Source organism: Alternaria hordeiaustralica (genome assembly GCF_023758085.1).
Source record: "Alternaria hordeiaustralica strain BMP 2776 chromosome Unknown scaffold_38, whole genome shotgun sequence".
Taxonomy (NCBI): domain Eukaryota; kingdom Fungi; phylum Ascomycota; class Dothideomycetes; order Pleosporales; family Pleosporaceae; genus Alternaria; species Alternaria hordeiaustralica.
The window spans coordinates 142,657-165,524 of NW_026056810.1; the positions used below are offsets into that span (position 1 = coordinate 142,657).

The 22,868-nt window shown below is 45.3% G+C and overlaps 5 protein-coding genes across 5 annotated transcripts; 1 reads left to right on the forward strand and 4 right to left on the reverse strand.

Moving 5' to 3' along the window:
* Positions 1 to 635: 635 nt before the first annotated feature.
* J4E84_010245 (uncharacterized protein) lies at positions 636 to 2,408 on the reverse strand (the record flags this gene model as incomplete). Its single annotated transcript, XM_049392801.1, has 1 exon — positions 636 to 2,408. One exon carries the CDS (start codon positions 2,406 to 2,408, stop codon positions 636 to 638), a length of 1,773 nt encoding a protein of 590 aa, XP_049239493.1.
* Positions 2,409 to 4,128: 1,720 nt separating this feature from the next.
* On the reverse strand, positions 4,129 to 5,694 carry J4E84_010246 (uncharacterized protein; the record flags this gene model as incomplete). Its single annotated transcript, XM_049392802.1, has 1 exon — positions 4,129 to 5,694. The coding sequence occupies one exon, from the start codon at positions 5,692 to 5,694 to the stop codon at positions 4,129 to 4,131; it is 1,566 nt and encodes a 521-aa protein (XP_049239494.1).
* A 1,041-nt stretch (positions 5,695 to 6,735) lies between these two features.
* Positions 6,736 to 7,653, reverse strand: J4E84_010247 (uncharacterized protein; the record flags this gene model as incomplete). Its single annotated transcript, XM_049392803.1, has 1 exon — positions 6,736 to 7,653. The coding sequence occupies one exon, from the start codon at positions 7,651 to 7,653 to the stop codon at positions 6,736 to 6,738; it is 918 nt and encodes a 305-aa protein (XP_049239495.1).
* A 9,835-nt stretch (positions 7,654 to 17,488) lies between these two features.
* J4E84_010248 (uncharacterized protein) lies at positions 17,489 to 19,059 on the reverse strand (the record flags this gene model as incomplete). Its single annotated transcript, XM_049392804.1, has 2 exons — positions 17,489 to 18,442; positions 18,490 to 19,059. 2 exons carry the CDS (start codon positions 19,057 to 19,059, stop codon positions 17,489 to 17,491), a joined length of 1,524 nt encoding a protein of 507 aa, XP_049239496.1.
* Positions 19,060 to 19,668: 609 nt separating this feature from the next.
* Positions 19,669 to 22,650, forward strand: J4E84_010249 (uncharacterized protein; the record flags this gene model as incomplete). The annotated part of the gene is made up of 1 exon (XM_049392805.1): positions 19,669 to 22,650. One exon carries the CDS (start codon positions 19,669 to 19,671, stop codon positions 22,648 to 22,650), a length of 2,982 nt encoding a protein of 993 aa, XP_049239497.1.
* Positions 22,651 to 22,868: the final 218 nt, after the last annotated feature.

Sequence of the window (22,868 nt, forward strand, 5' to 3'; positions counted from 1 at the left end):
CGGCCGAGGACCACGAACGCGACCGACAACGCGCGATCGATACGCCGAGCATCATGATGCCGTTGCTCTGATACTGAGGCCCATCGAGATTGGTGTGTGTAGGCACATGGCGGCGAGGCGCAACGTGGAGACAGGAGTTGGCACGCCGGAATGTATCTGGTCGCGGGATACCGCCGCTGGCTGGATGTTCCTCTTCTGATACCATAGTCTTCTGTCTCATACTTTGGCGCAATGGCGAGTGAGTGCAGGAGTTCTTTGGTGGAAACCTCTGGTTTTCAGGATATCTCGCTCCTCTCTAAAGGTACCCAAAGACGAGTTCTCTTCACCCACTGTCACTTCATCCTTCACATATGCAATAAGAGAGGACATTGGACGCACCCATTATCTCGTGTTTTATAGGTCTCTCTCTTCTAAACGAAGAGCGTACGACATACGATATACCACTTCCAGCGGCCGAATACGATATCCCGATTGACCTTTCCCCCACCCTTTCGACTTTGTCTTCGATACTAAGGATCCACTCCTCCTCCGCGACCCGAAACCCTCAACGCCAGTCCCGCAACTAGCCCGTCATATTCACTCGCACCAATCGTCCCCCTCTCTGAACCACAAGCACCCCTTCTACTATGCTACGACTACGCGATATCAGGTCTCTTCTCTCGCACTACATGCACTGTAATGCGATATCGAGACTCGTCGTGCTGAACAACCAAAGGCCCGATTAGCGTCCCCCGATGAGCTGCTGCATCGATGTCTGGTACGGCGATCTGGAGGTACTGCGGAGACCTTAAGTATACTGGATGGAGCGGTGCCGTTGGGACTGACAAAAAGGCAGTCTGGCGGTCGATTTCGTTTAGCGAGGTTTGTGAGGGCATTGAATTTGCTTGGACGCTGGTCGTGGCGGTTTGCGCTGTTCGCGCTGTATCTGGCACAGTTTGGCTGACCTCCGCAAGCTGGTGGATGTTTCTGGGCGATATCTGTTCTTCCTGAGTCTCTGGAATTTCGCGGGATCTTTGCGGGGTGGAAATGGGACGCTTCTCGCATTCGATTTTGTTTGGCCAATGATCGCGACGGGCGCCTCTCGGGTTGACGACCTCTTCCTGCGACAACTTCCCCACCTCTTCTGCGAGTCGCATCCCATCGACGTCCTGCTCGGCAACATCAATGGCGCCCATATCAACATCCTCATAGATCACGGCCTGTGAGCTTCCATCATTAACAACGTCCGGGTCGAAGAAGCTGACGACGGAGTCTTCATGGTAGTGTCGAGGGTTCACTCCACTCGACTTTGGAGTATGATACGTCTCGTCCTCGCTGTCCTCAAACTCCGCACGGATGCCCCCGGGAATATTCACGACTTGATCTTCGCCCATCACGAGATCTTCATCGACCTCCACATCCGCCTGCACCTCATCACCTCCCGTATCGGTCTCCTTCCGTGACGGCGAACCGCGCTGATCGCTTCTCTTAGCATGCTCTCCGAGTTCATCAACGAATCTGGTACCCCAGCTTGGCCGCTCGTCTTCGGGAACAGGCTCGACAACGCCTGGTCTCTGCCTATGATGCATTCTTCTGCGCTTCGCAGGCTGCCCATCCTCGCTGTCAGAGAATGGATCAGCAATGATCATGGAAGACACTGCACCCTTATCAGTAGGCTCCCCTGCCACCGGATCTAAATCTTGTATTGGATCGCCCGGCTGCTCAGTTTGCATCGGTACCTTGGGCGGCCGCCCGCGCTTCCTAGCTAGCGCGACTGGTGGAGGTTGTTCACATGCCGAGACGAGCTTCTGAGGCCGGCCTCCCTTCTTTGCGCCCGAGGATACTGGAATGGCCGCGGTTGTTCCAAATTCTTCAACCCGAGCGGCATTTGGAGGGCGGCCGCGCTTCTTTGGTATCGTCGCGATTGCAATGGCTGGAGCAGTGGCTTCCTTCTCGGTCATGGCTTTCCGCGGACGACCTCGTTTTCGCGGTGTGAGGGGAGTCAAATCAGCTGGTGAAGCTTCCGATCCTGGCGCAACTTTCGGCGGTCGGCCTCGCTTCTTGGGAACCGCGGGGGCTCGAATGACTGGTAAACCTCTACTATGTTTTTCTGGGGCGCTCTCTGCCGGTTGCATCTGTGGATTTGGTGGCCTGGAGTAGCCTAACAAGATGATTGACGAGTCGTCTTGGGCCTTCTCTTGGGGTCGATCACGCTTCTCCGGGACTGCAGGGACTGCAGCAGGCGATTGCTCGACTGGCTTGAACTTGGGCGGACGCCCACGTCGCTTGGGTAGATGAGAGCTGGGCGAAGCTATTGGCGCATCCTCCATGATCTTTCGCGGTCGCCCGCGCTGCCTTCGCGCCGGGACGGCGGTGACATCAACGTCGGCAGTCTGCCGTTGAAGCCCAGCGTTCTTCTTTGGGGGCATCGTAAGTGTTCTCGAAAGAGTTGTGACAGTAGATATTGCGCAATGCGAGTGTGGTGCGAGTGTGGTGGGAGCGAAGGGTGGGGTTCAGGTTGCACAAGCTCGACTGATCGTGCCAAGACTTTTACGCGACTTGCGCGCGCCAGGTACTGCGACGAAGGAAGCGACCACGGCCCACGTTGTTCCAGCACACTGCTGCCTGGAAATTCACTGGAATACCTGTTGATGCCGACTGCGAGACTCCTGTCACCACCATGGGCATGGTGCGGCGCACATGACTGAACCCAGGAAAGCTGGACAAACCTTCAACATCCCGAGGTCGTCAATATCTGACGGATCAATTACGACCAGAACTCACATGGCTTACCATTACGATCAAGGAGAACTATTGCAGTAGGTAATTTGATTTGACGCTATACTAATTGAGAATGCTTCGTGAATGTAGGTTGTGCGGTATCACACCCTTCTGGAGATTCGGAACGACAATGGTCGTGTATGGCCTCAACAGCGGACAAACTCGATAACAGATCATGAAGAGCTGCCGATGAGTAAGATAGCGTAGATCTACTACGCGATTTCTCCGTCATCGTTCTGACCCATGATCAGCTACACGGGAATCAGAGAAACTTCAGCACTTTCCTTGATGTAACGCCCGATTCTGAATCATTGCGATCCTCCAGGACGTCTGCCCCAAGCCGTGCCGAAGTCCGCTTCTACAGGTATCCATTGCGCTTCCGTCTTCCCTTTCGTCTCGGCTTGTGATTTGGAGATCGTGGTGGAAGAAGTATCATCCTGTGAACGGGTTGGATGCTCGTCTAGCCGAAGCGCTGGCAAAAGCATGGAGCGCTCGATCCTACTTCCTTCAATGCGTATCTCTTCCGGGAGACTGAGACGACGCAACACGGATGCTTCGACCATTGCGTAGACCATAATAGCCATGCAGCTACACAGTATGCACACGCGTACAGTACCGCGGTCGACGTCGATGCCAAGCCCCAAGGCAATACCGGCAACAACAAAACAAAAATTGCTCATATGCGCCACAACTTCCACGCCCTTGCAGATGTCCAGCGCCAACCCTTCGATCCCCGAGTATTTCTTATAACCCTCCGCTGGTTTGTCTAGTCCTGTCTGTTTATTGATCCAGTCATTCAGGCCTCTAGCAGTTTGTATGAGATATTCATGTAGGGATATCCTGAAGTAAGACAGGGTTCGTGATGTGTGGTGTAAAGTACAACATAGCATGTTGACCAAAAGAAGAATGTCAATGAGTAATGCGAACTGCCTGCCCTGCTCGTGAGTGTCGTAGAGCACCTGGCTCCCTAGGGATGTATAGTTTGTTTGGTTCATCGTGCTTTCCTGGTCCTTGGTACGATCAAGTTGGTTGTGTGTATTCGAGAGATGTTGTCTTGAGTTCTGGCTGGAAGCATTACGTTAGCTTTTGTAGGTACCGCCCTTCTCCACTGTGCTTGCCGGGCTGTCATCACTGTTTACATACAAAAGAAGTTATCAAGCATAGGAAGTTTGGTGCTGGATATTTGGACTTGTTAGTGCACATTGAGCGAGTGAATCATCGGCATCGATCGAATCACATAATCCGAGGACTGGCCTCCTGTCGAGAACTTCCAAAGTACTACAACACCAGACGGCTGCAAATGAGTATGAACACGACGACGGGTCTCATTTTGTCATACAAGGGGAAAAGGCGGCGATGAACTCGATTCTACTTCGCCTGCTCGGCGAAGCGTTCCCTCAAAGACTTCTCTTCCTTCACATCGCGCGGCACATCCTCCAGCTCGCTGCAAGATTCTCTCTCCACTTCCGACTCATACATCTGTTGCTTCAGCAGCGCGTTCTCTCTATCCTTTGCTTCGCATTCGTTGCATGCTTCATGCGTTCCACCTCTCCTCTTTTCATCCAAGAGGTTGGTCCGCCATTCCTCCATCACGTCCATGGTGGTCTGATTCTGCTTCTCATGTTCTGCAGCTTCGTATATATGCGCCAGAACAGCTACGCGCGGCAGGTCTGGCGAGTCGAGTATTTGGGCCTCGAAACTGGGGATCAGAATACGCATGAAGTTGTCGGGATGCTCACGATGAGCGTTGTTTCTCCGTGTAGGAGTACGGTCAGGTAGTGTGGAGGGTCGGGCAACTCGATGCTGGTCGCGCAGACTCTTGAGATACTCTGACACCTTGTAGTTGACCGTTCGACCCGTCTCTGCTTCTTTCTTGTGTTTACCTAGCTGGTTGGCAGAGTCTTCCGCGCCCATGAGGTCGACGATGGTAAGGATGCCCCTAAGCGTGTCGTCGTTGCGATCGTGTACCCGAAGCTCGAGCCAGGAAGGGCCACGAGAAGACGTAGGTTTGTCATGATGTTTGGCGCGGCGCCGGATAGATTCACTTCGTAGCTTCTTGAGTTCTTCGATGGAGTCGCACACCGTGGGTGTCATGTATCCGCCGCCTTTTCCTTGGTAGCGGAAGTAGAGGCCTGTGCTGGAATACAGAAACACATCGGCCCGCGAAGAATCGCTGTTGCCTACTACAAGCTTGCCTTCCTCACGTCTCAGTAGATCATGGGGCGTGTTGCAGCACACCTCCACGAAAGAGACGTAGATCTGGAATTGGGGGAAAACGAGAGCAGCAAAGCGATCGAGAAGTGAGGGATCAGCTGCGTTAGGCTCTATGGTAGTGTGCGTTTTTCCGGATTGCGTTTCGCCATAAGTGATGAGCATGATGTGCTGTCCGTGTAAAGCGGTCTGGATCATCGGTTCGAGTTCATCGAAGACGTCGGCAGTAGGGCAATGGGGGCCAAAGACACGCCAGAAGCTGTAGGCTTCGCCCGTTCCGTTAATGATAGCGAAGTCGTTCCACTTCCATTTCGAGATGGGCTGCGACGGTGCTTTGTTGGCAGATCCTTGGGCGGGTAACTTGGGCCGCACGCGGCAGTAAAGCAGGACCGGATTGATGTGACGGAAGAGTGCCTGACGGGCTTTCTTCAAGGACTCATTCATCTCGCTAGTGGCGTCTTTCCTGGCTGCGTGGAGTTGGATGGGTAGTTCGCCGAGCTCATGCCCTAGCTGTCGGTTGTCCTCTTCCAGTCTCATGATATGGGCATTACTCTCTTCGACCCTGCGTTCCAACTCTTTTTTGCGTCTTTCGAGACCCTCCAACTGATCCTGCATATCTTTCTCAAGTACTTCGCGTCGACAGAGCTCATCTTCAATCGCGTCGCACGTCAGCTGCGTGGCCCTCCTGGCGACTCTGAAGGCGTCGGCTCGGGAGAGGGCCATGTCGAAAAGCACATGGGAATGCCATGATCACGGTCAGGGATGAAAGCGCTTTAATAACTGTTTCCTCGTTGTAAGTAGCTGGTCTTGCATTCGATTGATAGGGCCTTTGTTACGCGTCGTGACGCTCACAGCCGGTGTTGGTCCCTGCAGGTGTCTAGCCACTACCAGTTTAGCGTCCACTCATCGCACAACTACCTCGGCCTCACAATCATCCCAACGTTGGAGGGCGACACTGTTACGCTTGATTCCGCCATCTGCCCACTGTTGAGCGATCTACACACTTCACACTTGATATAAAATCTGTTTACCACCCACTCATTGCTGCCATCGTGTTGTGATTATGACCGCGCAAACAACCGCTGGATTTCTAAAGCACTTGAAGGAAGCCATACCACCATTAGCTGTTCAAGCAATCGATCCTACCATCACACTGAAACCCTCTTCGCACAGGCAGATATTAGACGATCCACCAGACTGGCTACCTATAGCTCGCAGTCAATCGATAATCTGGCAAGCCTGCGCAGAGTTGCCGCGCCCAGTTGACCTGATGGAACGTCATACCGACCCAAAGACTCTTCTTCCGATACTATCGGCATCGCCATCTCATCATCGCTTGTATGCTTCGAAGTCACCGGTCGTCGACCGCGCTCTATCGATTCAAGTGCTAGCCTCACTGGACGCATCACACCAGCGACTGGTCTTGCGAGGGGAGGATGATGACGAACGAGGGAAGACTATACCGTCACAGCTGTTGTTAAAAGACATGCTCGTATCATGGCAGTCGGATTGCGTTGTGGCCTTACGACATAAATCGCCGGCTAAAGACTCCATTCACAGGGTCTACATAACGGCAGCCTCCAAGACGCAAGCGGACAACTGGTACCTTGCGTTGAAGCAACTTTCGGTTGGAGCATGGGAGTAGCACGAGTGCTCTTCTCATTCAACTACGGCTTCCAGATCAACTACGAACGGTCCCTCCAACGACTCAATCCCGCGATCATCTCACATGCACGACCTCGTCTTCTCCTCCTTCAAGTCGCCCTACAGCTGCGCGGCCTTCATCAATTCCTCCAGACCTGCCGTGATACCATGCGGGTTCTTCCAAGTGTCCACGCATCTTTCATCGTCCTTTACCTCCTGCGCTACCTCGATCACCGTCGTCAAATACATACCGTCCTCTCCGTTGAACTCAATATGGTTGGTGTGAAAGTCGGATCGCAAAGGGCGTTCTCCCAGGTTCTTCTTTTTGTCATCTTTCCAGCCCAACTCTATGACCTGTGCGATACGCGCGTACAGTGTGCAGAGATATTTCATGTAGTTTTCTTCCTCGGGACTGACGTTTTCTCGGTGGTGGAAGCCCTTGTAGGCGTACTCGAATACAGATTGCATCACGAAGCCCATGTTGTGCATTCGATCAAATGCGTCTTTGTAGTCCCTGGTTTCGATGATTTCCGTGGTCCTGGGCTTGACTCGACCGTGCTGCAGCTTCAAATTCGCGATCTCGACATTTTGTTGTTCAAGAAGATGCTCGTATTCCGAAGTCTTGGTCAACATGACGCGCACGAATCGTCCCAGATCTGGATCACGACGACTTGCGGCTACGTGTCCGTCGTCGGCTGACGGGTTGTCGCGAAGAACCCCAGTTACGAAGTCCTGCACAGCCTTATTCATCGACTCCCACCTGACCATCGGATCGATGTGACGAATGACCTCTTTGAAGTTTTCTTCCAGCAACTGGATGCGCCCGTTGGCATCAATGAGCTCGAGCTCTTTGGCTTGGCCCTCCTTAATGCGCTCGTCGTACTCGCTCAACTTGTCGAGAGCCTGGCTCAGACGTGTAGTGATGGCTTGGTTTTGTTGCCGGTAATAATGAAGGGTGTCGTTCGCGGGACGTCTGGCTTCGCTTTCCAGGAATTCCTTTTGGAGGTCCTGGAAAGATTTGGAACCTGATGATGCCATATTTTTGGTGGAGGCGATGCGCGCAACGAAAGGGATGGTATCTTTGTTTCAGACTAATGTGATGGATGTGGTATAGTTGATGATCACGAAATAGAATATTGGATTAGTGCGACGTGGGTGCCTCGACCCGGGAATATATAGTCACGCTGAAAGAAGGCAGGAGCTTGGTCTGTCAAACAAAGCTTCAAGTATCGTGTAGTTACGCATTACATGTTGTCGCACTGAATGAAAACAGAAGGGTCGTCTGAGAGGCACGCGTGACATTAGAAAATTTGCTTCGCTGCGACGCAAATGTGAAACAGAAAGACTCGCGGCCTCGTCGATTTTGCCGGATGCGAGTCTTTCGTTGCTGTAAGCGTCGTCCGAGAGCTTGACTACATCCATCGTGGGCGCTTTCTACACAACCTACAGGAACATAAAGCATCGTTGTTTCTCTTGAACTAGGAACGCGTTTACCCTGCTACCTTGCGAACGATCTCTGAACGGAATTTTACACCTCCGGTTGCAGAAGCCTGCTTCCTATACGTCGAAGCCTCCGTCCCGCGTCCTTGGTCATCCATTCAGACTTGACTTCAGCCATGGATTATCTCCGCCTTATCGATGCCCTGTGGTGGCTCATGCACCCCAACACTCTCTTTGGCCTGTTCAGTCTTCTGGCGACTACTGTCGGTCTCTACCTTGGCATCCAAAACACCCTACTCTTCGGCCTAGTCCTTGTTCTTGGCTACTTCTTCGGCCGTAATGGTGCATCGTTCAATTGTCCCCACTGGTACCTCCGTGGCGTGCCCATACCAGCGGATATGAAGCCCTCTGACCGTGAGGCTTGGATTACCAGGTTGCGCGGTGAGCTGGCAAGATTCGGTGTCATCTTTGTACGAGAGCGTAGCGAAGGGATGTCTGGTATGTCGGAAGTTGCTCGCGCAGCGTATATCGAAGAGTTGTTCGGACGACTGCATGACGCTGCGGATGCGATGACGGACGAGGAGAAGGGGACTTATGGAAAAAGGTTGGCAAGGCAGTTCATGTGGTTCCAAGAGGGTTCGGTAGGCTGGCTCGGCATGGGAGGCTCTTTGCCGCCGATGCCACCTGGAGTAGGAGAATATGGTAGCGGTTACGGTGGAAGACACGGTTTGACGTGGATAGGCAGAGACTGAGAGTGAGATTCGAGCAGTAGAAAGGTCAGCTGGAAAAACATCTTAGGCAGTTGTCAGTTTTTGACAGGCTCGATGGTGGCGCATGTATTCGGAAGTCGCGATGTTCGTATTGTAATACGATGAAGTTTGATTGGAGCGATAAGCCTCAGTTCAACTGACATTGTGCCTAAATTTAATGCGCAGTGCTGGCAAGAATTGCGTTCTTCAGCGAGATCGGTCATTGGCGCGGCCTGCACCTCAAGACGGCGTTGCAATTCGCGGGTGTAGCGCCATCAAGGTCTCCCGCGGCGCCACCTCATACAAGAAAAAAGCTGAACAGGTCTACAGCCTACATTAACGTAGAAACCTGCAAAGTAGGTAGCCTAACATCGATGTAGGCTCCAGACCTGTTCAGTTTTTTCCTAGGTTGACGTGGAGCTACTGGTCCATGCAGGCGGATCGCGATACCAACGGCGTTCGGGCGCGCCATCCCGGAAGACTGAGAAAGTTTATCTTCGTCGAATCCTTAAGGTTCTCACACCATTCATTGCGCAGCGAGTGAATCTGGATGCCGAGGGTCGCGGTGCCCCTAAGAGGCATGGCTTGCGCGGCGTAGAGTCTGCCGATCTGGATGAACGCGACACTCATCGAAAGTAGACCACCACCTCGCTCTCCTCTGCCACGTCGAACATGGAAGACTTCATAAGAACTTGAGTCATCGCTGATGGCGAACTCAAGCCAGCGATGTTGTCGTTAGGAAGGGGCTGGTCGGAGAATGGTGTTGAGCGTGGTATTAAGGTTGGTGAGGACAAACCTCGGGACCTCGAGAATCGCTGGGGACATGTGATATCGAGGGGCAGCCCCTGCGCTAGTCCGAACCAGACAGCTCTGGCTTAGCGTCGAGCTCAGCTTCCTCCAGATCGTGGCTACACCTTATCCGACTATTAGATTTTTGTAGGTAACTATAGCCGCTAGCTAGTTAGAGTTGTTAAAGGCAGAATAAGGCGTAGGCAATAGTTAGATTAGATAAAATTATTTCCTATATAGCTTAGCGTACTATATATAAAAGAAAACTAAAATCTAGCTCTAAAACGTATTAATAATATATTTATATCTTGTCTTTATAGAAACTATAAAGGCGCTAGTACTCTCTTTACTAGTATTTAACGCTAAGTAGCTTAAAGTACTTTTACTACTCTTTAAAAACGCGTTTAAGAACTTAGATATAGCCTTCTTAAACCTTAGAATAGCTAATAATATACTAAGTAAAAAAGGTAACTCTAAGCTAATTTAACTTATATGCTACCTACAACGTCTTTATATTACGTTCTTAATATAATTTAGAAGAACTCTATTCTACTCTTTATAGATAGTAATAGTAGCCTAGACCTAATAGTAATATTATATAAGTATATTACAAGTATACTAATATAGCCTAAAAGTACACTAGGTAGCTACGTATATATTATCTACCTACTACCTACCTATATAATATAAAAAGATACCTTAGGCAAGGCTATTAATGTAAGAGGCCTAAGAACGTAATATTAACGTATTTCTAATATAATCTAGTTCTAATATAGAAAGGTCTAGAAATATAAAAAGTATATATTCTCTTTACTCTTTTTAAATATAATTATATAACATTAAAAGTATATTTGTATAGGTATTAAGTATTATACTACGCTTACTAAGCTACTTAAGGCTTATTATTATTCTAAAATTACACCTAAAGTAGAGAATATACTTAGAAGCCTAAGAAACACTATTATATCTAATAATAGAATAACTCGCTAGAAGTAAGTAGCTAGATACGTTTAACGTGTACGTAACGTGTTCTTAATATACTTCTACTAACTTTAAAGGCTTTACGCTATAACTTTTAGACGCTTTATAAGTAGTAGATTTTATAGTAACTAGTAACTAAACTATAGACCTATATACTTCTAATAGTAATATAAAGTAAAAGACACTATAGATAAAAACACGTTTATAACATATAGTAACTAAGTTATAGAGTCTTACTAGTAATAAACCTTAGTTTATTAAGTGTACAGCCTAGATATATAAACTTAGATATACTAAGAAGTACGTCTTTTACGCTGTTAGTTCTAAAATAGACCTAGAATACCTTAAGAACTTATTTAATAATAGCTCTCTAGTAGAGAAAAATAATAAGAGAGTATATAATACTATAGTATTAATATCTACTAAGACTTTAAGGTATAGTAAGTAACTTTATACTATATTACGTTTAGCGTACGTTTATAATACGTTTTAGAACATAACTACCTTTATAGAGATAGGTAGCTAGTTAAATAAGTGTATAATAAGGCTAAGTACTATATTATAATTCTAGTAGATCTAGTATCTTATCTATACATAATTATAACGTGTTATAGAGAATATATATATATCTCTTCTTCTTCTTTAATTCTAAGCAAAGACTTAAAGGCTAAGCTTCTTGTAGTTATTCTTTCTATATTAACTCTAGGCCTTACACGTAGTAAGTCTACTCTCTACACTTCTATAATATATTATAATAATATTCTAATTACGTTTAGCTAAGGCTTTAGCGTCTTTCTAAGTCTAGATATAGGTTAAGAGCAAAGGCTTTAGGTCTATTAAGAAGATATATATTATACTAGTAAATAAGAATAAAATTAAAAGCTTACTTAAAACCTATAAAGCTATAATATACCTTTATAGCTTTAGTGTAGAAGGCGTTGTATATAAGCTTAGAACTAAGTATTAAGACCTAGCTATAGTAAGCAGCTAGTAACGCGCTAGAAATATGTTTCTAATATAATATAGGCGTATATCTAACAAATATACTCTACTAATAATAGTATATTTATATACTACTTTCTTAATAAGTAAGCCTCTCTATTACTTTAATAGAATATATTCTAGATAGATATATTATATAAGCGTATCTATAGTAAGTAGTTTAAGTTACTCTTTGCTATCTTTAATAAAGACACTATAAAATATAGGTAAAAGCACGTTAACGCGCCTATAACACGTTCTAAGTATAATATAGTAATCTCTCTTAGAAAGATTGTTATAGATATTAATTCTATAGAAATATATATAGAGGTATTTACTAAGTTCTTTAAGCTCTATTTAGAGGCGTTAGAAAAGCTAATTTACTTCTACTATCTTTATAGAGACAGTATTATAGATATTACTATTAATATAGATAATAAATAGTTGCAAGGTTAGTTATATTCTACTAGATTATATTAAGAACACGTTACTAACATAATTCTATAGACTAGAGACTCTTTCTCTAAGAATTTTTAGAAGTTAACTATAGATAGAAATAGTATTATCTCTATATAGTTTGCCTATATAAAGCTTACTTTCTCTATAGTATTAACTGCGCTGTTTCTAACGTAGAGTATATAGAATACTCTATTTAGAGGCGTATAAAAGCTCTTCTTTATTATAAATTACTAGATAAGTATTATACCTATATTAGGCTTCTATAAGATATAAAACTTCTTTTAATTGCGTATATAACACGTTCTTACAATATAGTAGAGAATAAATCTAAGGTAGTTATAAATTAGGTAGCTTATAAGGTATACTTTATTATTATAGGTAGTCTTGTAAAGTATAATAACTATATAGAGTAACGTATTTAGAACTTATTAGAGCGCACTTCTAACGTAGCTAAGCAAGCTAGCATAAAGTTATATTATAATAGAATTAATAAGACTTTACTTAAGGCTATTCTAATATAAGTATATTTAAATATATTAAGAATATGCTAGTAACGTGTTTTAGCTTCTATAAGTAAGACTTCTAGAATATAGAGAAATATAAAGCAAAAATAGTCTATAGTATCTACTATAAGAATAGATTACGCTATAGCTATATATAGAGGTACTTTAAGGCTATAGAAAAAGAGAGTAAGTCTACTACATGCAACGTGTTTTATACGCAGTTTTATTAAGTTTAGAGTAGAAATTAGAGTACTAGAACCTTATTATTATTAATAATAATAATAGTATCTTAGAGTAGGCTAATTTATCTAGTTTTATTATATAGAGTAGATAACTAAGAGGCAGAGGCTGTAGGCGCTCTTCTCTAGCCCGCTCTTCTCTAGCCTACTCTTCTCTAGCTTACTTCTCTCTAGCACTAAAAGCTAGCCTAGAGTAGGTCTACTATATTACGTTCTTATTACGTTTCTAATATGCTCTTAGGCCTAACTCTTCTTAAGCTCTAAGGCAGTAGGCACTTAAGAGTAACTAGGCTATTATAGAGAGAAGAGCGCTTTTAGAAATTAAAAAAAAGAAGATAGAGCTATAGAAGTAAAGGCTGTAACTAGAGAAATATAAGATAGAACTAGAAGAGCGTAGGTAGTAGCTTTAGAGAGATAACTCTAGCTAAATTATACTATAAACGCGTTCTAATTGTAATCTAGTATAGTTACTATATATACTAGAGTCTATAGACAGAATACTAGCTAGTAGAACGTAATAGAAATACGTTATATACATAATCTAAGCCTATATTAATCTTTACCTAATATAGTAAGGCGTAATAAATTTTCTCTTGCTAGCCTAGCCTCTTGCCTTTCTTTAGAGTTAAGCGCCTACCTACTACTATTCTTTCTCTCTCTACTTTCTCTTTTTACTCTACTATAGAACTTAAGACTATATATTAGTATATAAGTCTTCTAATAACGCGTTTCTAACGTAATCTAATTATATTTAGAATAACTATCTATAGTATAGCTAACTTAGTGTTCTTTCTTAAAAGATACTACTATTTAGTAAACAAGATAGAAGTAGGTATTACCTTATCTACTAGAGAGAGATCTTCTATTGCGTCTACTATTACTAGCTTAATAGGCTGCTTTGTAGTGTAAGTGCGCTAAAATTATATATAGAACACGTACTTATAACGTTATAGTAGTAGTTTAGTAACTATAGTGCACTAGTAAACTACGTTAAAAGATACTACTCTAACTACCTAGTAGCGCCTGTACTTATAAGGCAATTATTAATAGAGTAAGAAAAAGAAGTAATATTCTTCTTTAGAGGCATTATTTTACTAAGAGACTCTACTCTTAGAGTATTTGCAAAAGATCTACTAGAATATATTTCTAGCGTAATTCTATTATATTTACTAGCTAAGGTGTAGGCTAAGGTATAGTATAAAGCACTACTCTAGCTAAACTAACCTCTACTACTCTAAGAACGCGCTTCTCTAGACTTAGACTATAAGCTTCTATAGGTAGATAGCTTTAAGTATAATATCTTACTATAGAGTAAAGCTAAAGATAATATAAACGTATCTACTATATATTTTATATTAACTCTACTAGCTACGCTTCTAATAAGAGTAATATATAAGAGAAAGAGAGATAAGATATAGAAGAAGACTATAGAGACTTTAATTTCTATTCTACTCTATAAGTCTACTAACTTAAAGCGTAAGTAGAAGAAAAGTAATATATATATCTTCTCTAACGCGTAGTAACTATATTGCTAATATATATAGGTAAATTTAAATAAGGTTAGACGCCTACTTTTAAACTAGAAGCTTCTAACCTAATACAAGACCTATAAATTAAAGAAGAGAGATAGTTAGTAAACCTATCTCTCTAGTAAACGCGTTACTTACATATTATAGAGTATTGTCTAGAAGTCTTCTACTAATTAAGAAGATACTTTACTTTTCTAGATAGATAGTTAGCCTCTCTTTTTAATATATTATTATAATATTATATACTTCTGTAATTAGATTAATGTATCTATAAGAAATATTATATAAATATATTATTAGCGCGTTTTACTACTTAACTTAGTAATAGGTATAAGTTTTAGTATTTCTATTTATATATAGCTGCGCGCAAGCTGCGTATATACTCTATAGCTACCTAGATTATATAACGCTAAGCGCATTAGTTATAAATTAAGCAAGTTTAAGTAAAATATAATAATATTGCAATTATAACGTAATAGCTTTTTTTTAGCTACTACTAATCTTATTACCTACTAACTACTACTTTAAATTACTACTACTCTCTATAACACGTTATTAATAAGATAGCAACACGTTCTACTAAGATAGCTAATTATAGTTATCTACTTTCTCTAGGCTCTAGCGCTATAGTAAACTATATAAGCTTTTTTATACAAATATAACTAGAAGATATATCTAATATGTTTTAGCCTACCTATTACGCCTATCTTACTCTACCTACTCTACCTTTTCTGTACCTACTCTTTAAGAAGAACGCTAATAGTAAGATCTTAATTTAGTACGCTAAGTAGCGCTATAGACACGCTCTAGAGAATAGTACTCTCTATAGTGTAAGTTCTTAAAATATATCTTCTATATATTGCTAATATATTTAGGCTATTATAGGTTCTTATAGCTCTCTTATAATCTACTATATTAACTAGTATAGCTCTATTATCTAGAGTAATGCTTACTCTCTAGGTAGAAGGCCTAGCGCTGCCTTTATCTATAGTAAAAAGAGTACGTAAATATGTTATCTATATGTTTATAACATATACCTCTTCTCTTCTAAGTTTTTTTCTCTTTCTACTTTTTTCTTTTTTTTTATTCTTAAAGTTTTTCTCTTTCTTTTTTTACCTTTTTTCTTTATTAGCAAAACGTAATATAATTATAATTCTAATATATTTTAGAGTTCTATTAGATCTTAATAGATAACTATAACTTTAAGTATAACTACCTACTTAAATAAGTATAAGACAACGCCTTAGTTTAATAGAATATCTTAGCCTAGGTCTAGCACCTTATAAACCTAGTCTACTATTAAAATAGTTGTCTTTAAGAATAGGTAATATATTCTCTATATATTTACTACGCGTTTCTATACTTATAATTCTTAGCTTTATCTTACTACTATAAGAAGTATACTTAATACTTATATCTTCTTTAACCTCTATGCTAACTACTACGTTATTAGCTATAGTAAGCTTTCTTAAAATATATTTAATACGCTCTACTAATACGTTATAGCGTATAACTTTTAAGAGAATAAAGATAATAATAAGAATTTCTATCTCTTCTATACTTACTTTAACTAGGCTATAGGCCTCTAGAGTATCTCTACTAATACTTACACTAATATACTACTTTATAGTAATACGTTTATATTATATTTAGTACATAATTTAATTAGTAATAATAGAACTCTAATACTCTAATATATCTTCTTTACTTACTCTTTTCTATTTCTACTATAATGTCTTATAAACATATTATGTAGTATTTATACTAGTAAGCGCTAGCCTAAAAGAAGTCTTAGCAATAGTTAGGCTAGTTTTTTTAATAGTTAGATAAGCTGCGCTCTTCTCTAGATCTATTTGCTCTTAACACACATCTCTTAAACCACGAACAAAATACCTAATAATCGCATACGGAATCGCCCGTCAAGAAAAAACGTCTATCTCGCCGCCTCCCCTCTATACAGCAGAAATGACAGTCCGTTCGTGACTATATTCGCGACCACGGTGGCAGCGAACAACGCTACGATACAGACACGTGCGCCCAGGCTCGTCTTTATAATGACAGACATGGCGATAGATGCCGAGATTCGAGAGGCTTTACCGCTCATTGTGTTCATAGCGCATGAACTTACGTGGAAGCAGGAATAAGTCTTCGTCAACGATCGCGTTCCGCATATATCTTCTTTCCAGCAATATACGCGATATTACCCGGGCAAAAACGATTTTGAACTACATTTTTGCTACCTGCTATACTACATACGAGCTTCAGTGGTTTCCTCTCTCCTCTTTATGCCCTTACTGCCCGAGTAAGATCGCGCAACCTCCTACCATGCGCGCATCTTGTTAACTTTCTTCTCGCATCCTGCCTTTCTTGTTGGAAGCTACGTTTACGCAATTTACGCCCTTTCAGTATCGTCGCGCTCGTTGGGTTTGACGGTTGCAATGGTTGCATTGGTCGCATTGGTTTTGTCGGGTTCGTCAGGTTCGTCGGAATACTTCTCTGGCACCCAGTAAGGTCTGTACCGGCGATACCGATCATGCAGATTGATTGGAGCGCGTGGCTGAGACGGCGACGTGGTGCGGTTCGAGACTGGATCAGCCGAACAGCATAACACGACTAGAACAATCACCACGATAACTGCGAGTTTGGCGTAGCGCGTTCGTAAGAGGGCCCGTAAGAATCCCCGAAGACGGCCAGATGACGTATACGCCCACCAACCCCCGGCTATAGCTACGGCCGAGCCTATGGCGGCCTTGCTCCCGACATTCTCAATTATGGATGCCAACATGCTAGACAGATATCTGCGAAGTCCTATTGGCTGGCTTCTTTTATTGACGAAAGTTGTTATTTTTTAGGGGAGTTGAAAGAAGAAGTGGAAGTATGGCCGGGAAGAATGCGACTTTCAGGCGATGAATATGGGGTCGTGAACAAAGAGAAGTTTGCTGGCGTTTATGATGCTTGCTCGGACACACAAGTGAACGTTTCGAGGACGTCGAGAACATTCTCCACGGTACCGAAATAATGCCTCAGGGTCCCGGGGAGGAAAGATATCTTCGCCTCTAGGTGCCACGACTTGGTATTTTGAGTACTTCAGCACTGCCGACGGTCTTCTCGCCCCTCCGTCTTTTCGCTCCCTCGCAGACATACCCCTCATGCCCTTATAACATCGCCCAAGAATTCTCTCCGCGCACTTTGATCGCCGACCCTCAATCACATTGGCCATCATCGCTGCCGCTGTCACTGATGATGCTTGCACTTAGCTGCGCTGGGGCGTGTTCGACGAATGCGGGAAACTGCGAATCACCCACCCGCTTCGGGAAGTCGAGGAAGCTCCCAAAGATCTCCCAGAGGAGATCATGCATCAGCGCATCAGCACCTGACTGTTTCGCTAGTTCCGGTAATCCCAGTTTCCGCAGATGACGGAAGGCCACCTCGCTCGATTTGATACCATCGACTGCTTGCTCGCCACCCTTCGTCATCGTCTTGAGCTGCGTGTGGTGTAATACCGATCCCAGATGCACAATGCTTCCAAGGCCAAGGTGCACACCGATGAACTCGTACTTTCTCCCATGATCTTGCCAACCGCGTAACTTCTCTTCGAAAACAGCCGGCGTCATACCACCAGGCACATAACCGCCACAATGGGAGAACAAGCGTCGTACCGCAGAGGGACAGAACTTCCCCCTTACTTGACCAGCGTTACCCTTCGCTACCCAGTTGGCAGGGTCCATCGTAGAGGCTATGTGGAAAAAGATGGCGTATACCACATATTGGACGCTGGTCAGCGCAGTAACACGCTCTGTAGCGAGCATATTGCCAACATGCGCGGCGTAGACGTCCATAAAGGTAGTACCTTTGTTTCGCTTACCCAGAGCGCCGGTGTCTCGCAGGACGCCTAGACCCATGTTCACAACAGTTACTTGCTCGGAGTCGAGTGCGATGTCTTCGCGCGTCAGCTTCGACCACCTTCTCCACCATTCAATTGACTTCTTGTCTCTCTTCTTTGAAGGTCGGGACGTAACGTCATCATTGCTGCCACGCTTTCGCTTTGGTCCTTGGTCGCACGTTGGAAGCACGAATGGCATCAAGGCTGTCACGATCTGGACCGTGTGTGGGTTCCACTCGTCGTTCGACTCGAGATGTTTGAGATTGAACACGTCCTAGGTGGATCAGCGGGTATCATTCACTGCAAGACATGCAGACTTACATCCAGAGCGAACATTTCGAAGAATTGCTCAACTCTGATTTTAACACCACTTGGAGTGTTATCGAGTAGAAATGAAGTGGCTTGGTCGTCCACATCCGGGTTGTTAGACGGCATTCTTCGGCAAATAGCCATGCTCAAGTCTTCGACCGTGGAGCTGAGATTTAGCTCCATGAGGTCATTCGGGTATATTTGTTGATCGTTAGATAGCGTGTTCTGCACGTCTTCTCCTGATTGGTGGCAATGTTCGAATGGTGATATGATGGGGCCACCACAGCCGGCTATGCTTGTATCCGCGTTCGTGGAGTATCCAGTTCTGTCAAGATCGGAAAGGAAGGACTGGTCGCCTGTGGACGATGATTCGCCAGAAGCTAGTTCCACTAGTTGTGAGAAGGTGTCGAGAACCCCATGTTCATTCATAAAGCTGTGAACTTCGGCCGTGTCCTTCGGAGTGATGATGTCAAACGGTGCACCCATAGTCGGATCCGCTTCCAAGTCGTTCGAGGTATGCGGGTTGCAGCCTATCGAATTCTTTCCCATCCCTTCCATTATTCCATTGGGGCATTCAGTCATCGTGAATGTCGTGTGGGCAGATAGAGGATGTTGAGATAAGGTGGTGAAGGCTGTACAAAGATGGGCAGCTCCGGATGGAAGAAGAGCTGGACGGGCTTTGGTGACGGAGGAAGGCATTCCATGGACGCAACTCCTGAAGAGCCATCTCGTGGAACAGCTGGCGCAAGACATGAAGCCGATTTCGCTGCGGCCTGGAATCCGTGGAAACGCTTTTGTGGACGAGGTTTGTGATGGGGTGCGTGATCAAAGCTGGGACATGGTCTGCCGGACCGTCTTGCGAACCATGATCTTTGTCATACCGTCAACAGGAAGCGGGTGATCAGGAAATTTGCGTCGCTGCGCAGCAAATCCGAGACATTGCGTATATATCGGCTGCGATGGATCTGTTCACGCAACGGAAGAAAGACGAGTCACGTGGCGATATGCGTGCATCTGTGAAGGTTGTGTGCTGTGGTGAGACAGAGCGCGCTTGGGCCTCGACTCATATCAGATACATTCGTTTCCTGCGAGGATGACGCAGGTTTGTACAGCCCTTTTCAAGTCCTACAAATCTTCTAGATGTACGCGCTTTGCGCATTCGCGTACAAGGTTCACTTCTCCTGACCAGCGATGGAGAGCACACGACAATTACGTCCTAAGGACTGCGTTATCCCATTCGGTCCCTACAAGAACCAAACGCTGGACCAGATCTATCAATCCGACTCAAACTACATTCGCCAGCTCATGAACACTGTGGACGATCTTCGACCGTGGCCCGAACTTCATCGGATTATATCAGGGATCAAAGTTCGGCAGCATGATAACGACAAAGAAAACACCAAGCGTCAATCACCCCAAACACGATCGGCTCTCGAAGACATTCATACCGTAGTGGCTGGATCATCATGTCTGCCCAAGAGTATACTTCGCCCCTCTGTTCGCACGCCAACATCATGTATTGCTACTGCTCCTGAGATCAACGCGCGGTCCAACGAAACAGTTCATCCGTACAAGATTGCTCAGCAAGAACAACGCCAATCGAGCTCTCGTATAACCCAAAGGCGCAACACACCCACACAAGCCAGCACTTCGAAATGTTCTGTGACCAAGCCATCGTCCGCCACTGTCACTATCGACCCAGAGCGGGCCGGATCGAAATGCCCCGAATGTCCAGAAATGGTCAACCAAAAGGGTCCATATTCGTCGGTCACCGCATCTCTGGCCGTTCCTGGTGCGTTTCCAACAATGGACGATGACTTCCCGCATGGAAGAGACGCGCAAAAGAAGTCAATTCCAAGCCAGGCGACGTCAGGTCCTTCCCACGTTACGAAGCAGCCAAAATTCGCCCGTTCTTCGTCTGCCTGGTCTTCCATGGAGGAGCGGGTCAGATCACCGAAAGGTAGCGCCAAGTCGACCGACCATCCGATTACCGAAGAACACTGTGATTCGACGCTGTCTAGGCCTTCACAGACATCCGATGCTGATCCTCACATTGGAATTGACGACTACAATACTCGACGAACAAAGGCGCAGTCAGTCGACAGAGCTGACCCTATGCAGTCATGCGACGTTAACGTTACTGGCCAACCCAGTCGGCAAGAAGCTGAAGATGTCAACGTTATCACCCGAGAGCCAACGGTAGCACCTGTAGGCCTGCGACGAGCAAGACATGACACTCACGAGGTGGAACCGAGAAAGAAACGTCGAATGACCAGCTTGGAAGCCGTCGAAGACATTCACAGCCATGTTAGTAATTTGCAGATGCAGCTTCAGTCTACCGGTGGCTGGTTGTTCCAAAAGACAGACGACTCAGTCACGCGCGCTGCATCAAAATTGGAGACTAAAGTCGAAACGGCAACCACCGAGATCCATGGCCAGATACGCGACTTCCAATCCCAGATCAGCACGCAGGTTCGAGAGAACTGTGCGTGGTTACGTGATCAAGTCGTGCCAGCTAACCAGAATCTCACCAGTCTGTATGCACACATCTCGACCCAGTCCCAGAACCAATCGGATGTACGCATGGCGCAGACCAACAAACTCGACACTTCGATCAAGGCGGCAAGTGGCCATATCCAGTCGCGGTTACGAAAGAACCAGAAGCGTCAGAACGTTCAGTTCATGGATGTAAGATCTCGCCTGAAAGGACTACGGGGTGAGCTGCAAAGAGTCGAAGCAACCATTCAGCATCAAGGAAGCCAAATTCAGGCCGGCCTTTTGTCCAACTCATCCATGTTGGCACAAGAACTGAGGCTGGTTCAGAAAGGCCAGGAAACCTCGACACAACAACTGCAAGACATCCACGACAGATCTCTGCCCACCGTATCTAGTCTAGGAGTCAATCCAAGTACCATGATGACCATGATACAGGGTATCTACGGCCAGCTAAACCCTGGCTCGGCTCTTGGAGATCCGCCGGCAGATGAACGCACCCTCTACCAGACCCTTAGCACGATCGAAAAGACAGTGGAGAGACTCGAAACTTATTGGATACCAACCTCGGAAGATGCCGCTGAGCAAGCATCAGGACTGGCTCGAAGTGAGGTATCCGACAAGATCTTGACAATGGTGGAGCAGATTCACAGTCAGTTGGCCAGGGGCGACAGCCTTGTTGAAGAATCGAATGTCATGACTAGGGATGCGCCAAAAGCTCAGCTTACTCCGTCTACTGGTGCTCAGTCTCTCTCACCAGAAGTTGTCCGAATGATGGAAGAACATCATATGGCTGTGCTCGAGCGGTTTGAGCTTCTCGGGCAGCAAGTAGCTTTCACCCGCCCCGAGTCTAGTCAGAGTGGCGTCGAAGAGATCGATTTTCTTTTCGTCCAGATCGAAGATGCTCGTCGTGTTGAGAGCCAGATTGAACTTCACATCATCGGAGACCTAGAAGCCCAGCTAGCCCACGAACGGGCCGTCAACACGAAGTATCTGGTCAACGCAGTAGTCCAACGTGGTCGCAACAGGATCTCCTTAGTTGATGTAGCGCCAGCGGAGCGGTTTCGTGAAGATGATGGCTCATGGCTTCGCCCGTGGGAAGCAATTTCCGGGGTAATGGCGGAAGCTGACGCTCTCTTTGCCGAATCTGATCGACGGCACCTGGCACATGAGCTTCACTGTGAAAGACGCCGCAATACCTTGAGAGAAACGCGGTTGCAATTCATGCCCAAGCGGATCGATACAGCCATCGAGTGGGATCTTGAACTCGTCGAGTCGCAAGCCGACTATATCCAGCTTCTTACGAATCATGCCCCTATTTGCCCCGCAGACGATACTTCGCTAGCAATACCTGTCGATGGTTTGGGGCATACCCTTCCATCCGCGCTTCGTGCAGGCGCCCTTGGGCGAGATCTTCCTTCCGCGCTGGACCTTGCTACTGATCTCTTCACGTTGAAAGCTCAGAACGCTGTGCGGACAGCAGCAGAGAAGGTTCACGAAGAAGACTCTGCACGTCTTTTCAAAGGTCTCGAGGGTATGCGGAAGTATCTATGCATGCTTCATGGGCGAAGTGATCTGGTATTGGTGAAGAGAGCGATAGAGAATTTGCAAGTGGGGAGGGAGTGGAACAGCGACAATTTGATGGGGGTGCTGAGCCTCGAGGGCACTGTTGACACGTGATAGATTGAGTGAGAGTCTTAGAAAGTCCTGATCATAGCTACGAGTTTTGTCTAGAATGTCAAGTATCTTTTTCGCCGTACGACGAAACGCCATTCAACCCCCAAAAGCTCTTGATATCATGTGAGTAGCTCATGTATTGCGGGCAATTTCAGTAGACCCAGCACAAACTTCATTGCATTATTGTATTTTGATGCGTCCAGATTAAGGTACATGAATGC